The sequence below is a fragment of the Thunnus albacares genome, chromosome 14 (assembly GCF_914725855.1).
Source record: "Thunnus albacares chromosome 14, fThuAlb1.1, whole genome shotgun sequence".
NCBI lineage: Eukaryota > Metazoa > Chordata > Actinopteri > Scombriformes > Scombridae > Thunnus > Thunnus albacares.
Window position 1 is genome coordinate 31,681,101 of NC_058119.1, and position 18,900 is coordinate 31,700,000.

The window sequence follows — 18,900 nt, forward strand, 5'->3', positions numbered from 1 at the left end:
ATATATACATACATACATATATATATATATATATATATATAATATTTATTGTCTTTGAGCTGTTTAAGACTCAGAGAAAGAAAACGTACTGAAGATGCAGAGCTGAGTCTGACCCACTTCCTGACAGAAACCCGCCGTCATTAATTCATCGTCTCGTATAAATAATATAAGAAACATTTCAGGAGTTGAGTTTCAGCTTCTGTCTTCATGTTTATGCCTCTTTCTTCTAAAACTGCATTCATCCATATATTTTTTATTCTAACATTGAATCAGATGACGGATGTGAGAACAGATGAACCTGATGAATCCTTCTGTTTGATCAGATCAATAAATATCTCTGAAATACTGATATTAATAAACGTTGTGATGTATTTATTAATAAAACTTTCGCATTTGTGTGTGGATTAGACACACGTTTGTCACATGTGTTTGATTTCTCTCCATATTTGATCTGCAGTATCTGTGTTTTATGTATAATAATGACGACAGTCTGCAGCTCTGTTATTGATTTTACTCAACTGGAAACGTGTTTTAGTTTGTGTAACAATAAAACACTTTTAATCAGCAGCACTGACACATATTTACATTTAAATCAACAGAAAACCACAGAAGAAGAAACAGAGCCGCACACGTCAATTTCAAATTCTTTATCTCACTTCTGTTGTTTATAAAAGACGAAATCAGCTGAAGCAGAAACACACTCAGGTGTGTGTGTGTGTGTTTACAGGTGTGTGTGTGTGTGTGTGTGTGTGTGTGTTTACAGGTGTGTGTGTGTGTTTACAGGTGTGTGCGTGTGTGTGTGTTTACAGGTGTGTGTGTGTGTGTTTAGAGGTGTGTGTGTGTGTGTGTGTTTACAGGTGTGTGTGTGTGTGTGTTTACAGGTGTGTGTGTGTGTGTGTGTGTGTGTGTTTACAGGTGTGTGTGTGTGTGTGTGTGTGTTTACAGGTGTGTGTGTGTGTGTTTACAGGTGTGTGTGTGTGTGTGTGTGTGTGTGTGTGTTTACAGGTGTGTGTGTGTGTTTAGAGGTGTGTGTGTGTGTGTGTGTTTACAGGTGTGTGTGTGTGTGTTTACAGGTGTGTGTGTGTGTGTGTGTGTGTGTGTGTTTACAGGTGTGTGTGTGTGTGTGTGTGTGTGTGTGTGTGTGTGTGTGTTTACAGGTGTGTGTGTGTGTGTGTGTTTACAGGTGTGTGTGTGTGTGTGTGTGTGTGTGTGTGTGTGTTTACAGGTGTGTGTGTGTGTGTGTGTGTGTGTGTGTTTACAGGTGTGTGTGTGTGTGTGTGTTTACAGGTGTGTGTGTGTTTACAGGTGTGTGTGTGTGTGTGTGTGTGTGTGTGTGTGTTTACAGGTGTGTGTGTGTGTGTGTGTGTGTGTTTACAGGTGTGTGTGTGTGTGTGTGTGTGTGTGTGTGTGTGTGTGTTTTAGCGTTTTAAGTGTGTCAGTAAAGCAACATGCATTCAAAAGGCGTCAAGTGTCTCTCTGAAAGGGGGCGGAGTCACCGTTGTGATTGACAGGAAATGGGCGTGACTTGTAGGACACAACCCCCCCCCCCCCCCGGTGATGTCACTCTACATCAACCAATCAGCTGAGAGTTCAGATTAAATGAATCTCTGAGTGTTAAACCGATGGCGGTGTGTGTATGATGTGATGCAGAGGCAGTGTAACCATGGCAACGAGAGACGATAGAGACGATAATGATGATGAAGAAGAGGTTAAATTGCACAAAGTCGATTAAGAATCTTTGTTAGGGTTTGGAAGGGTCAGAGGTCAGAGGTCAAGAGTTGAGCTAAAATGTAGAGTTCTTCTGCTCTGGTTGCTCATTGGACGGGAAGAATCAGGAAGTCTGAGAGAGGAAACAAACACAAAGAAGAAGAAGAAGAAGAAGACGAAGAAGAAGAAGAATAGATTAAATCCAATTAAGAACTTTACTAAACTAAAGTTTGACAGTGAACAAACTTTATACAATCAAATAAATAGTTTAATCATCTGAACCCGCATTGTTAATTTCCCTCATCTATATAAACATGTGAGTATTGTTATACATGATATTGCATATAAATATTATATTTTATATATTATAGAGGCTGTAGGTCAGAGGTTTGCCACCCAGCCACTAAAACAGCTGAATAACTGTTTGATGGTTCTGAAGCCAGACGGCTCGTTATAAAGAGGAGGAGTCATAACGATCCTGAACAGATCATAAAGAATCTTTCTATAAACAATTTTAATACAACTTGTGTTGATCAGGTGTGAAACTTTAACAGCCTCTCAAAATGACTCATTTAAGTAGTTTCTGATTTGATAAACACACCGAAAGAAACACTAATAATAATAAATCTACAGCACAAAATGTGGATTCATCCGCCGCTTAAAATAGTCCCTGACAGATGCACTATTTCCTCCTGTTTGTTTGTTGAAAACTACAATATAAGTAGTTTTATAAATAAGTTTCTCACCTACTGTGCCGCCTGTTGGGTCTGTTCTCCTCCGGCTTCTGTTTTTTGGAGGTCGGCCTGCAGGAGAGACAGAGCTGAGGTCACATGACCGCCACCAAACTCCACCTCCATACAAACCCATTCATAGAACAGCTACACGTCTCCAAAAACAAGCCGACCTGAGCTATCAGCAGAGTTCATGTCCTCAGCACAAACTACGCAGACAGACATCTACATTGTTTTTCAATAAGTGACCTTTAAAAATTAAATTATGTGACGTTTTTGACATTTTGTTTGTTGGTGTTGGTTTTGGGAGAAGTGTAACTTTATATCTGTAGAGTGGCAATATTTCAGGACAGCAGCTTGTGCAAATGCTGAAGGATAAAACCTCAGGAGACACTTCATATGCAGACTTAGTCTTTCTGAAACTTTAGAAAAGTGAGATGAAGCCAGAAATGAGATGAGCTGAAAGAAAGTGCCATGTTAGTCTTTGTGTTAACAGTGAAATATTAGAAAAGATTTTTCATGTCGCATTAAATCTCGCAGAAGGAAATACTTCTACTATGCTTCACACACCTTTCTGGACTTGTCAGGACACAGAAAACGAGTCTTATGTTCTCATCACCAAACTAAACTAAAATAATAGAAACAAAAATACTGGAAAAAGACAAAGACATAATATTTTCTTTCCTTTCTGAAATGTGCAGTCATTTGTGGAGTAGAGGAAGGTGTCATCAGCATAATGTTAAACATTACACGGATTTCAGCAGCAGAACAGAGAAAATATAGTCATTCTTGTCTTTTATGCCACATATATATACTTTTAAACAGTATATAGTAGCATATATACAGTATGTGTGTGTATGTATATATATATATGTATGTATGTATATAGTGTGTAGTAGTATACAGTATATTGAGTTTATATTAGAAGACAAAGACATAATATTTTCTATCTTTTCTGAAACGTGCAGTCATTGTACATAGAGGAAGGTGTCATCTGCATACTCTTAAACATTAAAACAAGTTTCTTCTGCAGTGACGCATCTTTTTGCTTCATACTTTGTTAGTTTTATAAATCTGTGAGTGTAAACCTTCATCATACATACATCATATTTAATATATAACAATATAAGCTGTTGTTTCCTGGTTTAAATATCTATGATCAAATAAAAGTCAGGACATATGAAAGTGCTTTCTCGTGGTTTCACAGCAGTGAGTTGGATCAGCCTCGGACCGGCTCGAGGAACCTGAATGTCCCCGTTGGTCGTTGCTCGTTCAAAATGGTTCAGCGCAAACAGTTTTCTATGATGTCATCAGGGGGCGTTTACATGTCTGCAGGCGCTCAGACTCTCAGCAGGACTGAGCGCAACCCCGAAACAAGTTTAAAAAAACATATTTACCGACTGCAACGTCTGACACGGAGGCTGCGACGCCGAGAGCACTGACCCGTTTCACATGTGCGCACCAGTAAACAGGGTGATGTAGGACTGTTAATATGTTACTTCATTAAGTTTTAATATTTTTTCAGGTGAGAAAGTTGCATTTAGATTCCCATTATGTGGTCAGTTTATCCAAATAACGCCTGTCTGTGCTCACTAACAACTTCCATGTTACATTCATCTAGTGTCTGTTCAACTTAAAGTTCATCTGTGTTCATAGTAAATCAAATAAAAGCAAATACATTTATAAATGGGGTCATTAACACTCAGCATTAATGATCAACTTGATAGTTACTGCATTAAAATTATTTCTCCGGTTGTTGTTAAGTGAAATAATATATAAAATATTTAACAAATAGCTTAAATCTGAGCTGAACCTGTCTAACAACAGCAGCACATAGTCAACACACAAAATCTGGTGAAACGCACTGTAAGTATTTTAATGTTTTTCTTATGTGTGCAGCACCTTGAGTTACACATTTAAAGCCCTCTAACGTTTCATACACGGTCCGGCCGTTAACCAGGTTTTAACAGGTCTTACTACTACGATACTACCACGACTACAACCTCTGCTGCTGTTACTACTACATCTAGTGTTAGTAGTTTGTCTTGCTGTTTGTCTTTGTTCAGCACCTTCTCTGGCTATTTTCAGGTTTCAGCAACCTGAAGGAATCATATGACTGACAATGAAAACAACGAAAACGCTTTATTGTAGGCTGAATACAGTATTTTTAGACTCAATATTTTACATTCTGGAAACACTTTTTGATGGTCAGTATGATCTGTTTATAGACTGATGTGGACTCTGTTTCACAGGAACTGACAAGAACGCAGATTAAGAAAAGCCTATTGAGGTTATTGATCCTGCTCAACATCGATCAGTATGATAAATTAACTATCTATTGACAATTATGTGATAATCAAAAGTTTACTTTTTGTTCCCTCTCCTGCTGCATCATCATCACTATTTCCACCAAAACTGTTTCTACCTGTAACACCATGTCTGGTAGGAGGGTAACTGCAGCCAGCACGTCTACCACTAGTACTTCCCCTTATTAATAAAATACTTACTTTAGAAGAACCACTACTGTGATGCAGACATTAAAGTAGCAGACCACAGTCAGAAGATAATAATTCTTGCAGATGTTTCGCTGTGTGTCGACTGTAATGAGCCGTTTGTTTTTTAATTCTTTTGAGAAAGCAGCAGATTCATCAGATACGAAGCAGAAAGTGTTATGCATCATGCCATGCAAACTGTCAGTCACTCAATCCCCCCCCCTCCACCAATCAGGCACCTCCTCAACCACTGATCCCGCCTCCTCCTGTTTCCAGCCAATCACCACAGATTTATGAATAAAGAAAGACAAAAAAATTAAAGTTATCAACACATTTATAATATTTTATCCAATACATTATGACTAATGCAGAGAAAACAGTACAGTGTAATATATACAGTATATATGGTAGTATAAATATATCATGTTTTATTTTCTGCCTCATCATCTGTTAAACATTTTAGTCTTGTAAAATCACAGGTTTGGTTTATGATCCATTTTGTTCATTCTCAAGATGAAAAAATGAGTAAAACAATAATTATTATTCAGAGTTACCAGATGATGAACCGACATTTAATCAACATTCGAAGCTGTGATGTTCAGTATCAGTATGGAAACTGTGACGTCACTTACCGAGCTGACGAACCCGCTCGCCACCGCCGCCTTCTCCACCTCGTCCACCGTCGCCTGGGCGACATCGTTGGCCCCGGCGACGGCGGTGTCGGCCACGGTGCCGGCTTGTTCGGTCGACTTCTGGGCAACTAGAGGAAAGTCAACAGGAAGAAAAATGTTCAGTACAAAACTGTAGTGAATGTTTGTTTCCGTCCACTGTTGTTGTGTGAATATCAGCAGATAAACAGTTAAAGAAGAAGAGAAACAACGAGGTGACGTCATCACGTCAGCGACAGTCAAAGCTCAACGATGGAAAACATGATGGAAATATGACGTTTTCTTTTAGCGTTTCCTCTCAGATTCATTTATGCTCAAATTGAAAATGTGAATAAAAACAGGTGGATGGAAACACACTTAGTCACATTATTACTTTATTAATTACTTTTATTGATCGAACTGCATCACCTCTCATTAACTCTGTCAACACATAATCACATGAATTATCGACTGCTCACTGATTGATTACCTCAGTAAACGCTTTCCTGATGAGTTTATGGTCTCAATCACTAGTTTTAAGTCTTCTTCAACACAGCAAGATGTTAATTTAGTAAATTATGGTCCCATTTAGAGTAAAACAGACGATAAAGCAGCAGAATTATCAAATATCCAGGTTGTTGTCTGACAAACGTTAGTTATTGGTGCAACAGTGTGTAACAGTGGGAGTACCTGTGCTAACGCCGCTCACCACTCCCTCCATCGTCTTGCTTCCTGGAAAAGAAAAGAAAAGAAAAATCTTAAACTGTGATCACATCTGCTGAAGACATGAAGGTTTCATCAAATTCTTCTTTTTAACTCTTTTATGCAGAGCTCTATATATATATATATATATATATTTTTAGATATATTTATTGTGTTCTTTTTTTGCTCATATGTACGTTGACCCTACAGGGTCCAGTGCAAGTCATACATACACCATAATAGAAAGACCCATACATTATCCTCCTCTTCATACACAACACATGATCTGCATTTTTCTCTCCAGTTTGTGTGTTTTTACGAAAGAAGCAGCTGTTAGCAGCAGCTCAGCTTTAGTTGCAGCAGTCTGAGGGTGAATCTGGATGTGACCTGGTTTCTTCTGCTCAGCTGCTCTCTGAATTATTTATTGATGTCACCCAGTTTACATCCAGCAGCCAGCAGCCAGCAGCCAGCAGCCTCTCTGATTCGGTAAGTTTTCATTGTGTTTCTGCAGCTTCTGAACCGACAACAGCACCTGACTTCTGGTTCAAAGAGAGAGAGAAGCTTTGTCCTGTTTCCTCTCAGCTGTTCATCACAGAGAAGTTGTCTTTAAGATCTAAAAGCAAACAGCAGGAAGTCACAGGGAGACAAAGTGTCCTCGCAGGACTCGCAGTCCTCAAACACAAACCTGAACCTTCAACATGAAGACGACGATGTAGAGACGAGCTGACGTCTGTGAACAGTGACTGTAAATCACAGACACAAAGTGAACTGAACAAACTGAATTCATAAAAGAAATTAGTGTCGGAGGTCGTATCTGCTGTTATAAAAAGCTAAGCTAATGTAGTACTATTAAGCTAACGTCAGCCATCTTTCCTGCTGCTGTCAGGAAGAACGAGTCAGTTCAAACATCTAAATCTTCCTCCAGATGTTACCAGAGATGTTTCACCACGTTGTCGACGTTTGAGCTTCTCTCAACACAAACACAGACAGTCAACAGGTAGCTGTGCTAATGCTAATGCTAATGCTAATGCTAGGTGAGCAGGAACATTCTGTTCAAACTGTTCAAGGAGTCAACGCTAACCTGTAACCATGGTAACTGCATACAACACTATCTGTAACCATAGTAACTGCACACAACACTAACCTGTAACCATGGTAACTGCATACAACACTAACCTGTAACCATAGTAACTGCACACAACACTAACCTGTAACCATGGTAACTTGACACAACACTCCTCAAGCTCCTCCCACTGACAACCTCCACTCTCCACTTCCTGAAAGGGGAGGAGAGCAGAGTAGCAGCACCGTGTCACCGTGTACAGATGTCACTGGTTTCATTTGTCTGGTTCACCGCTGCGTTACCATGGTGCCGCGGCGGCGGTGAATGTGGGGGCGTAGACACTAGGTGGCAGCAGAGTGCTTGTATCCTGTTGACAGGATGTCACTAAATATCCTCCCCGACCACAGCGGAGGAAACGGTCTGGATCTGTGCAGGAAGTGGAGCTGTGGAACCGGACGTCTGTATGATGAGAGACTTTCACTTCAGCTGATATTAAACTTAAAAAGCTCTTCTGTGAAAACAGTTAAATAAACTAAAGTAAAATATGTAACGTTGAGTCACTGTTTGACATCAGTGAAGTGCTGTTGACTGTTTATCTTTTTAAAGTTTTAACACCATATTTGTGCAAACTGTGGACACATAAACGTGGACAGTTTCATAATTTAGACCCTTTTAAAATGATTGGAATGTATTTCTTTATCATATTCCAGATACAACATTTAAACTGATTTATTGACATTTAATTGAAAGAAAAGGTTGAAAAGGTTCCTGAAGATAAAAATAGATAAAACACCTAAATTCACCCACATACTGTAAACACTTTACTGTAGTCCTGCAATCTTCTCAGTGACTGAATATGTGGATGTTTTTTGCTATATAAACACTGTGAAGCACCTTCTTGACTTTACTTTCATATACTTGATAATTAATGATTATGATCTTTTGCTACATTTACGCGCAGCTGCTGTTTGACATCCTGAAACTCTGCCAGTCAGCACGTAGACGCTGAATGTTTGTAGAAATCAGTTTTGCAGCCGCTGGTGGACGTCAGAGGAACTGCAGCTCTGCAGCTGTTTGTCAGGTTCAGACCGGGAGACATTTCAGCCGGTAGGCGTGTCGGTCGGCATGTGATGGATCCGACTGAACGGCGTCTTTGTCTGAACAAAATCTGATTCACATGGAAAAAATCTCCCAACACAGAAGACAGTGTGCAAACACACAGAGTCACTGATGTCTGAGCTCATGATCTCTCACTGACGGCAGGATGAGATTAAATCAACCTGCAGCTTTTATCTTCTATTGGATCAAAGATAAATATATAAATTCACTATGACATCACTGAAAACCTTTCACCAGCACTCACTCATCACTACAACAGACTGAAAACTGATCAACTAATAATCAAACTGATCAGTTTCAGGTCAGGCGTTCTGCTAACAGCTAGCGTTCTACTGACTGACGTTATGATCCACATCATCTTCAGTCCGGAGGGTTATAACGATACCGTTACATGTTGGCGAGATAACGCGTGACTGTAATTCACCAATCAGCTGAAGACTCGTCAGCAGTAACTTAACACGACTCCGATCGATACGGCTGCCAGCGATCAGGAGACACTGAAACAAGGCTGATATCTGAAAGCACAACCAGGAACACAGGAGCCAAATTTCAGACGCATCAGTTCGACCAATGAGAATGTTTAGTTGCACTTGACAGATATTTGTTCTCCGTTATCAACAGAATATATATATATATACATATATATATATATATATACCAATACTGACATTTATATACCAATACTGGCGTTTATATAGCGATACTGGCGTTTACATGCCGATACTGGTGTTTATATATCGATACTGGTGCTTATATATGCTTATATACCGATACTGGCGTTTATATGCCGATACTGGCGTTTATATAGCGATACTGGCGTTTATATGCCGATACTGGCGTTTATATGCCGATACTGGCATTTATATACCGATACTGGCGTTTATATATCGATACTGGCGTTTATATATCGATACTGGTGCTTATATATGCTTATATACCGATACTGGCGTTTATATACCGATACTGGCGTTTATATGCCGATACTGGCGTTTATATATCGATACTGGCGTTTATATAGCGATACTGGCGTTTATATGCCGATACTGGCGTTTATATGCCGATACTGGCGTTTATATACCGATACTGGCGTTTATATGCCGATACTGGCGTTTATATGCCGATACTGGCGTTTATATACCGATACTGGCGTTTATATGCCGATACTGGTGTTTATATATCGATACTGGTGCTTATATATGCTTATATACCGATACTGGCGTTTATATGCCGATACTGGCGTTTATATAGCGATACTGGCGTTTATATGCCGATACTGGCGTTTATATGCCGATACTGGCATTTATATACCGATACTGGCGTTTATATATCGATACTGGCGTTTATATATCGATACTGGTGCTTATATATGCTTATATACCGATACTGGCGTTTATATACCGATACTGGCGTTTATATGCCGATACTGGCGTTTATATATCGATACTGGCGTTTATATAGCGATACTGGCGTTTATATGCCGATACTGGCGTTTATATACCGATACTGGCGTTTATATGCCGATACTGGCGTTTATATGCCGATACTGGCGTTTATATACCGATACTGGCGTTTATATGCCGATACTGGCGTTTATATATCGATACTGGCGTTTATATATCGATACTGGTGCTTATATATGCTTATATACCGATACTGGCGTTTATATACCGATACTGGCGTTTATATGCCGATACTGGCGTTTATATATCGATACTGGCGTTTATATGCCGATACTGGCGTTTATATACCGATACTGGCGTTTATATGCCGATACTGGCGTTTATATGCTGATACTGGCGTTTATATATCGATACTGGCGTTTATATACCGATACTGGCGTTTATATATCGATACTGGCGTTTATATGCCGATACTGGCGTTTATATATCGATACTGGCGTTTATATACCGATACTGGCGTTTATATATGCTTATATGCCGATACTGGTGCTTATATATGCTTATATACCGATACTGGCGTTTATATGCCGATACTGGCGTTTATATACCGATACTGGCGTTTATATGCCGATACTGGCGTTTATATATCGATACTGGCGTTTATATACCGATACTGGCGTTTATATGCCGATACTGGCGTTTATATATCGATACTGGTGCTTATATATGCTTATATACCGATACTGGCGTTTATATACCGATACTGGCGTTTATATATGCTTATATACCGATACTGCTGGTTTAATGTGACCCAGTTTGGATCGATACGGCACCAACACAGAACTGGCTTCAGGTTGTTTTGAGCCAGTTTTCTGTACAGAAACAGTTTTGAGCTTCAACATGAAGTTTTAACAAAGTCAACAAGATCAAATGAAGCGATAAATGAACATTATTCATTCGTCATAGTTCTCAATCTCAGAGTTTCCTTTTCATTTATTTTTCGTGTCATATTGTTGTGAAAATATATTTTAATATTTTTGTCTCCGTTTTCATTGAGAACTGATCTACAGTCAGTGTCACTGGAAGTTTCAGTTCACACAGTTTCCTACTTGGCAGTTTTACAAAAATGCAGTTTAGTCTTTGTGGAAAGAAGCTTTCAGACTTCTGCTGCAATGATGCTCTTTCACCCAGTTTCCTGTCAGTTCGTCAACATGTGCAGATGAATTTCAGACTGAACAGAAGATGATTGACAGCTCTCTCTCTCTCTCTCTCTCTCTCTCTCTCTCTCTCTCTCTCAGCTGCAGGTTTGACTTTCTGCTTTAAGTCTTTCTTGTTTATGTGGATCAGCTTCATTACACTCAGACAGACAACACATCTGTCCAGGTGTTGCTGGGAAACATCACCACAGCAGCACAGGGGAGTGTGACATCACTTCCTGTGGACCTGAGTGTGTTTTGTCATATATATATATATAGAATAAACAGACCACACATACACAGATACAGCTCGTTCTTCTTCTGTCCTTCTGTTTGCTGATTAACCAGATGAGCTGCTGCGGTTGGTTGTGCTGTCGGGAGGAGACGTCTGCTCATGTCGGATAATATCTGCAGTCTGCTGGCAGCACGGAGCTGCTGAGTCAGGTGACAGTAAGGTGACAGTCAGGTGATCCACTCATAATAAACCACAGGACAGCAGCAAGCAGTTCACAGCTCGCTGCTAATTACAGGAATGATTCAGGGTTTAATTTCTGCTCTGCGGAGCGCCGACTGACCGACTGACTGCAGATTAAATATCCAACATGTTCATCAACCTGCAGGCTTCTCAGATCAGGACAAACTTTTCCCTCCAAATCCAGAGTTCAACCAGAAACTGCTGCTTTCTGCTCCGAGTGTAACGACTGACGTTAACGTCGACGTTTCCCTCCAAACAGCTGCGACTGAAGATTTTATTGTCAGTTTTTCATTTGAGGTCATGTTTCGCTTTCAGTTTATTTTTTGTTGTTTATGTGTTTTTTTTTATTAATATGACAAATCTGATCCCATAAACATCCTCCTGCTAAACTCACACCGACACGATCCGTTAAAAATAAACTGAAGTCATTTTTATTTAACTGAACTTTTAGTTGGAGGTGTGTTTATGTGTTCATGTCTGTCTTTATTTATTTAAGAGTCTGTTCTGTCTGTGACGTCAGTGATACGTCACTTCTTTCATTTTTATCTGCATCACTGATCAGCTGATTTATGAACTGTGGACGTCAGCAGGTTCACGAGCTCTATGAAACATTACACCGTTACACCAACGTTACACCAACGTTACACCAACGTAACCTCAACATTACACCAACGCGTCGATCGCTCTCTACCTCCATCTTTACACTTTTCATCCCTTTTTCTTTATACAGACATGACGTGACTCTCCATCATCGTTTCTCCATCATTCCTCTATCCTCCCTCCATCATTCCTCTATCCTCCCTCCATCATTCCTCTATCCTCCCTCCATCATTCCTCTATCCTCCCTCCATCATTCCTCTATCCTCCCTCCATCTCTTCATTCGTCTGTTCTCCCTTCGTTCCTCCACATCTAACGATCAACGTCACCATGAATCGTGTTTTTCTGTCTCTTCTCATTCTCGTCTTTCTTTCCTCTGATTTGAATATTTTACGATCCAGCTTCTTGTCCTCCACCCCCCCCCCCCCACCATCCCCCCCCCCCCCCCCGTCTCAGTTAGGTGTTGAATTTCACTCGTCCCTCCTTCACTCCTTCATTTCTTTCCTTCTGTCCTTTTCTCTTTATTCATCTGTTTTTCCTGCAGACTGACCTTCACGTCTTTAACGTCACCATGAATTGCATTTTTCTCTTTCCTCCCTCTCGTCATCCCTCCATCATTAACCGATCTATCCCTCCATCCCTCCTTTACTCTCCACCAAAAACAAAACTCTATTTAATGAGAAGTTTAACATCAGTTCAGCTCCATCTCACCTTCTAACTTCACCTTCTCATCCCTTCTTCTTCTTCTCTCCCTCTAAAAAATTCATCTTCTTGTCCTCCAACTCTTTACTTTTACCATCCCTCCCTCCATCATTCCTCCATCCTCCCTCCATCCTCCCTCCATCATCCCTCCATCCTCCCTCCATCATCCCTCCATCCTCCCTCCATCATTCCTCCATCCTCCCTCCATCCTCCCTCCATCATCCCTCCATCCTCCCTCCATCCTCCCTCCATCATCCCTCCATCCTCCCTCCACCCTCCCTCCATCCTCCCTCCATCCTCCCTCCATCCTCCCTCCATCCTTCCTCCATCCTCCCTCCACCCTCCCTCCATCATTCCTCCATCATTCCTCCATCATTCCTCCATCCTCCCTCCATCCTCCCTCCATCATTCCTCCATCATTCCTCCATCATTCCTCCATCCTCCCTCCATCCTCCCTCCATCATTCCTCCATCCATCCCTCCATCCTCCCTCCATCCTCCCTCCATCATTCCTCCATCATTCCTCCATCCTCCCTCCATCCTCCCTCCATCATTCCTCCATCCATCCCTCCATCCTCCCTCCATCCTCCCTCCATCATTCCTCCATCATTCCTCCATCCCTCCCTCCATCCTCCCTCCCTCTATCCTCCCTCCATCCTCCATCTCTCACCGACATAGATGACCCCCTCCTTGGTCTTGGCAGCGGCCTCCTCCACGCCGGCCTTCGTCTTCTCGGCGGCGGCCACCACTCCGTCCTTCGCCATGGAAAATCCTTTCTTGAAAACGTCCATGATGCTTTTCTTCTTACTCAGTCTTCTTCTTCTTCTTCTTCTTCTTCTTCTGCTGCTGCTCCGTCCTCCTCGGTCGTCTCTTCTCGTCTGTCGGTGATCTGTTCTTCCTGCTGGAGGACAGCGGAGAGAGGGAGGAGGCGGGGAGTGTTTACCAGAAAGGGAGAGACTGTGAAGGAGAGAGAGAGTGAAATATAGAGGCCACGTGGGACTCAGCAGAGCGAACAGAGGAGGAGAGAGGGAGGAGGAACAGCTGTAAAGAAGAAGACAGTGACTGACTCCCTCCAGGATTTCACTGACTATGTTTGTAATTATTGTGGCTAAAAAATGTTTGATTTTGTTGAAGCTTTTCTCAAAAATGTTGATCCAGTTTGTGATGTTTTATGTCTCTTTGCTGTAAAACTGAAGCAAATTTTTATGAAGTTTTATGTCTTTTTGTGGTAAAATTGCAATCAGAGTAAAATAATGTGATTTATTTAAACTGCTGCCAGTGAAGAGTCGTATGTAATGACTTCCTGCAGATCACAGAAACAACTATATTACAGCTGAACATGAGAACCATGAGGACTCAACGTTCTATAAAACAGAAAATACTGTACTTGAGTTCCATTTATAACCTTTATTAAATAAACTTTCAGCTCAACATCAGCAGCAAATAAAATCATCAATAATGTTATTAAAATAAATCTAGTTGGATGTTTGAGGCAGATTATGTCTCCTGACTCACTGAATCAAACCTCATCTGGGAACATTTGGGAACATCTGGGAACATTTGGGAACATTTGGGAACATCTGGGAACAGTTTTGTTCGTCTATGGCATCGTGTTTGTTGGCAGGTGAGATTTGTCGTCAGTTATCGCCACACCAAACGCCACGATTGGTCCAAACCACAAACAGCTGCTGATTTTATGCAGAAAAGTTGCTGTAATTCAACTAAACTGCAGCTCTCACAAATATTGTGGAGTTTTTTTTAAATTGCATCAATTATTGCAATTGCAGAATCTCAATTTAGATTTATTTGACTATTGACTACTGACTATCTGACTTACTGAGCTGTCAATCAATCAATTAATCAATCAATCAGTTAGTTTTCCTTGTTTTCCAACATTTTATTGATGCATGTGCAAAGCAAAGAGGGTACCATAAACAATAATGGAAAGGTGCCACCAAGGGATTGTAGAAATAATAACACAATAACCCAATGACATGACAACCCCCCCTCACCCCACCCCTGCCTGTCTGTAACCGTCCTGGAGAAAGAATCTTCTTCTGTGGAGCAGAATTTTCTGGATCTTGGTGGATCAGTAGTGGGAAACCACTAGCAGATCTTGATCTTTGGAGCACGGATTTACTAATTCGGGGATTTGCTCTGTCTATGTTCTGGAAAAAGGACTGTGGGAAGAAGACAGCTAAGCAGAACATTCATTTTTACACATTGGACTCTGCCAGTCAGGGATAATGGGAGGTTACTCCATCGCTGAAAGTCTGCTTTCACGTTCGTAGCTCGTGGAGTTAACTTGGCTTCATACATGGAGGCCACTGAGTGATTGACAACGATACCGAGATTATAATGCCAGTGGAGTTTAAATGTCCCGACTGATTTACCTGAGAGGCTCGTTAATAGGAAGAAATTCACTCTTTTGGAAATTCAATTTGTAACTTGAAAATGAGCCAAATTCTTCCAGGATGGGCACCACGTTATGGGCAGAAGATCCTGGATAGCTGAAATAGAGTAAGAAGTCATCAGCATATAATGACACCTTACGCTCAAAACCAAAGCAGATAATGACCTTTAAGACTGGGCTTGACTTAAGAGCAGCTGACAGTGGTTCTACTGCCGGGACGAAGAGCAGGACAGAAGAAATAAGGAGAGCATTAAGAGTTAAACACATTAATCCAAGAGACCAACGTGTCCCCGAATCCAAATTTAGCAAGTACCACAAACGAATAGACACCACCGCATCTGAGACGCAGGAGGTCTTAGATGTGAGTCGCTGAATATTAGAGAATGAATGTTGACCTTTGACGAACCAGGTCTGATCCTCAGATATGATCAGAGAAAGGGCGTTTTCCTTTCATCCAGCAAGAATCTTTGCAGATTACAGATCAAAGTTATGGGCTGATGAGCCCCGCAGACTGTGGGATCCTTGTCTTTCTTCAGAAGAAGGGATGTTGGTAAGTGAACCTTATCTAAATGATTCAGTAAACATGTTTAGAACAGGAGTAACCATCAGGGCCCGGCGTCTTCCTGCTGTCCATAGACTCAATAGCAGATGTGATTTCTTCTACTGTGATTGGCTCGTCTGAGGCTGCATTCACACCGAATCAGGCGGTACGGCGAATCGGATTTGTGGGCGTGTGACTACATGGATGCATTTGTGTGACGTCATGTTGTAAACTTTAACCCTCCCAGTCCAGAAGGTGGTGGTGATGCGCATTAAAGGAGTTTGCCAACCACCATCAAACAATGAAAGAGACGAATAAAAGGAAGAAGCACTCATATAATCTCAGACCATGTTTTTATACAGTCTATGTCTCTGACCAGGACGTTTCCTGCCCACGAACACAAACAAATGGATACTAACCGCAGCATAGACTGCGAGCCCATGCTAACAATGCTACATGGTAAATAAACAAGGTTCCTCTTCCGGTCTAATCGCCGACCTGCGTGATTGGCCGCTGCAGCGTGACGTCGGGTCGCGGTTTCCCAAAAGTTGACTCTGGCTCAACTTTCCAGCCGCAGTCCGGTGTGGCGCCGCAGCAGCCAAAACGGCGGCGGACGAAACACACTACCCGCATTTATATGAACGGAACGACTGGCGTTTTCACAATGCAGCAAAGAGAAGTAAAAAGGTCTCCAAGACTTTATTAACGTCCCTGGAATCTGAGACTAGATGGATCTGTCTTTGATCTGCGGGGTCAGTCCTGATTCTTCCTGATGCCGGAGCTGATGGCTACATTTATCACCATATTCATAGACAACACCGCCGCATTTAACGAGTCGATCTTACGCCTTTCTTGTGGAAAGTAAATTGTCTTCTTGCAAAGCTCCGGGGGATTAGAAGCTGTACTTTCATATATTTATGTGTAAAGCTGAAAATGTCATAAACTTTATAAAGTTTTACTGTTATTTTCAGTTTTTACACAAACTGAAACTTGTTTTACTCTTTAAACTGACGTGTCAAAGTTTGTATTGATTATTAATAACATATATTTTTAATGTTTTGTACAAGAAACAAAACATTCAGTGTTGTAAAATAACTGAGTACTGTACTGTGTAATTTTGAGGTACTTTTTTTAATATTATAGGCACTTTATACACACTGAAAGCGGCTGTATAAATTATTATTAAACATAATAATGAATACTTATATAATATGATGTTACTACTAACATTGATGAACTCATCACATGTTTATTATATATATAATATACTGTAATAATACAACTCTGCATAATCTCTGAGGAAGGACATTCTTCATCCTCCTCCTCCTCCTCCTCGTCTGTCCTGACGGGACGCTGACTGTGACTCAGCAAACACACCCAGCCTCACCTCTCCTCTGATTGGCTGTCAGCTGGCGCCGAGCTATTTTTAGACCCTTTTTATTTATTATTTCTCCAGGATGGATCAGTGGCAACATTATGGGCTGCTGTGGGTTACCGTGGCGATGAGAGCTGCAGCAATCAATACTGACCATTAGCACCCACTCACTCACACTCACACACACACTTACACACACTCACACTCACACTCACACACACACACACACACACACACTCACACTCACACACACACTCACACTCACACACTCACACTCACACACACACTCACACACACACACTCACACTCACACACACACACACACTCACACAGTCACACACACCCACACTCACACACTCACACACTCACACACACAGTCACACACACTCACACTCACACTCACACACTCACACTCACACACACACTCACACTCACACACTCACACACTCACACACTCACACTCACACACTCACACACTCACACACTCACTCACACACTCACACACTCACACACACAGTCACACACACTCACTCACACACACACTCACACTCACACACTCACACTCACACACTCACACACACAGTCACTCACACTCACACACACTCACACACTCACACTCACACACACAGTCACACACACTCACTCACACACACACAGTCACTCACACACTCACACACTCACACTCACACACTCACACACACTCACACACTCACACACAGTAATGTAATTGATTTCTAACCTATTGATGTGATTGATCGCTGTGATTTTCTGACTTACTGAAAGAATCTTAACTTTTATTAAAACAATATAAAACAAAAATGTAGTTTTCTGTCATATTTTACTGATTTATCTTGTATTTAAGTTAAAGTGAATCTGACTTTCAGCCTGAAATATCTTTCATCATAATATTTAATATGTTTGTTTGTCCTGATTGGTTCAACACTGAGTCACATGATGAACTTTACCAACACACAGCAGCTCATTTTACACACAAACACACAAACACAACAACACACGTGTCAATCAGACACACTGAGATAAAAACACAACAACAGGCAGCACATGAGGATCTTTATAACATCACTGTTGTATTGTGTTTATGTAGTTTAATGGTTGATAGTGTAGAAACAATCAGAAACAATCAGAAACGTTTTTATTCTTGTTAAAGAAAAGAAGCTGAAAGTTGTTTCTTGTCAGACTCGGGGAAGCAGGAGTGGACCCAAACGCAGAGGCTGGAATGCAGATATGATGAAAAAAACTCTCCTTTAATTGTGGATGGTCATGAACAGTCAAACAGAGCAGAACAGAACTGGCAGATGCTACAACACAAAACGATCCAACAAGGACTGAACAGAAAACCAGAACTTAAAAAGAAACTGAACTAACAAGGAGATGAGGTGCAGGTGGGGAGATGGGTGGAGAACTCAAGAGAGGGGAGTGAACATACAGGGAGCTGATTGGCTGAGGACACACAGGGAGCGGGGCAGGGCTGACGAGGCTAACACAGGGCAGGTGTGGGGAAAACAGAGCAGGGCAGGACTAACGAGTCCAAATGCAGGGCAGGTGTGGAGGAGCACATGAACACACAAGGGAAACAGAACAAAAACCCAGAAAACAAACTCAATGCCATCTACACTAACCCATCCAAAAACAACCACAAACACAAACCCAAGCACACAACCCAACAAACCAATGACGCAGTCCTCCAAAACCCACCACCCAACCCATACAAGAAAACCC

At 41.3% G+C, this 18,900-nt stretch overlaps 1 protein-coding gene across 2 annotated transcripts in view; it reads right to left on the reverse strand.

Moving 5' to 3' along the window:
• Positions 1 to 1,313: 1,313 nt before the first annotated feature.
• Positions 1,314 to 18,900, reverse strand: part of sncga (synuclein, gamma a) — an 18,464-nt gene continuing 877 nt past the window's right edge. The window contains exons 2-7 of one of the 2 annotated variants that reach the window (XM_044372262.1): positions 13,502 to 13,872; positions 6,268 to 6,309; positions 5,563 to 5,690; positions 5,170 to 5,196; positions 2,454 to 2,510; positions 1,314 to 1,840 (exon numbers count right to left, since the gene is read on the reverse strand). In XM_044372262.1, the coding sequence (XP_044228197.1) occupies positions 2,454 to 2,510; positions 5,170 to 5,196; positions 5,563 to 5,690; positions 6,268 to 6,309; positions 13,502 to 13,622 (375 nt within the window). In that variant the 5' untranslated portion in view covers positions 13,623 to 13,872 and the 3' untranslated portion in view covers positions 1,314 to 1,840. The remainder of the gene's footprint in view (positions 1,841 to 2,453; positions 2,511 to 5,169; positions 5,197 to 5,562; positions 5,691 to 6,267; positions 6,310 to 13,501; positions 13,873 to 18,900) is intronic. The other variant, XM_044372263.1, reaches the window with a different exon arrangement.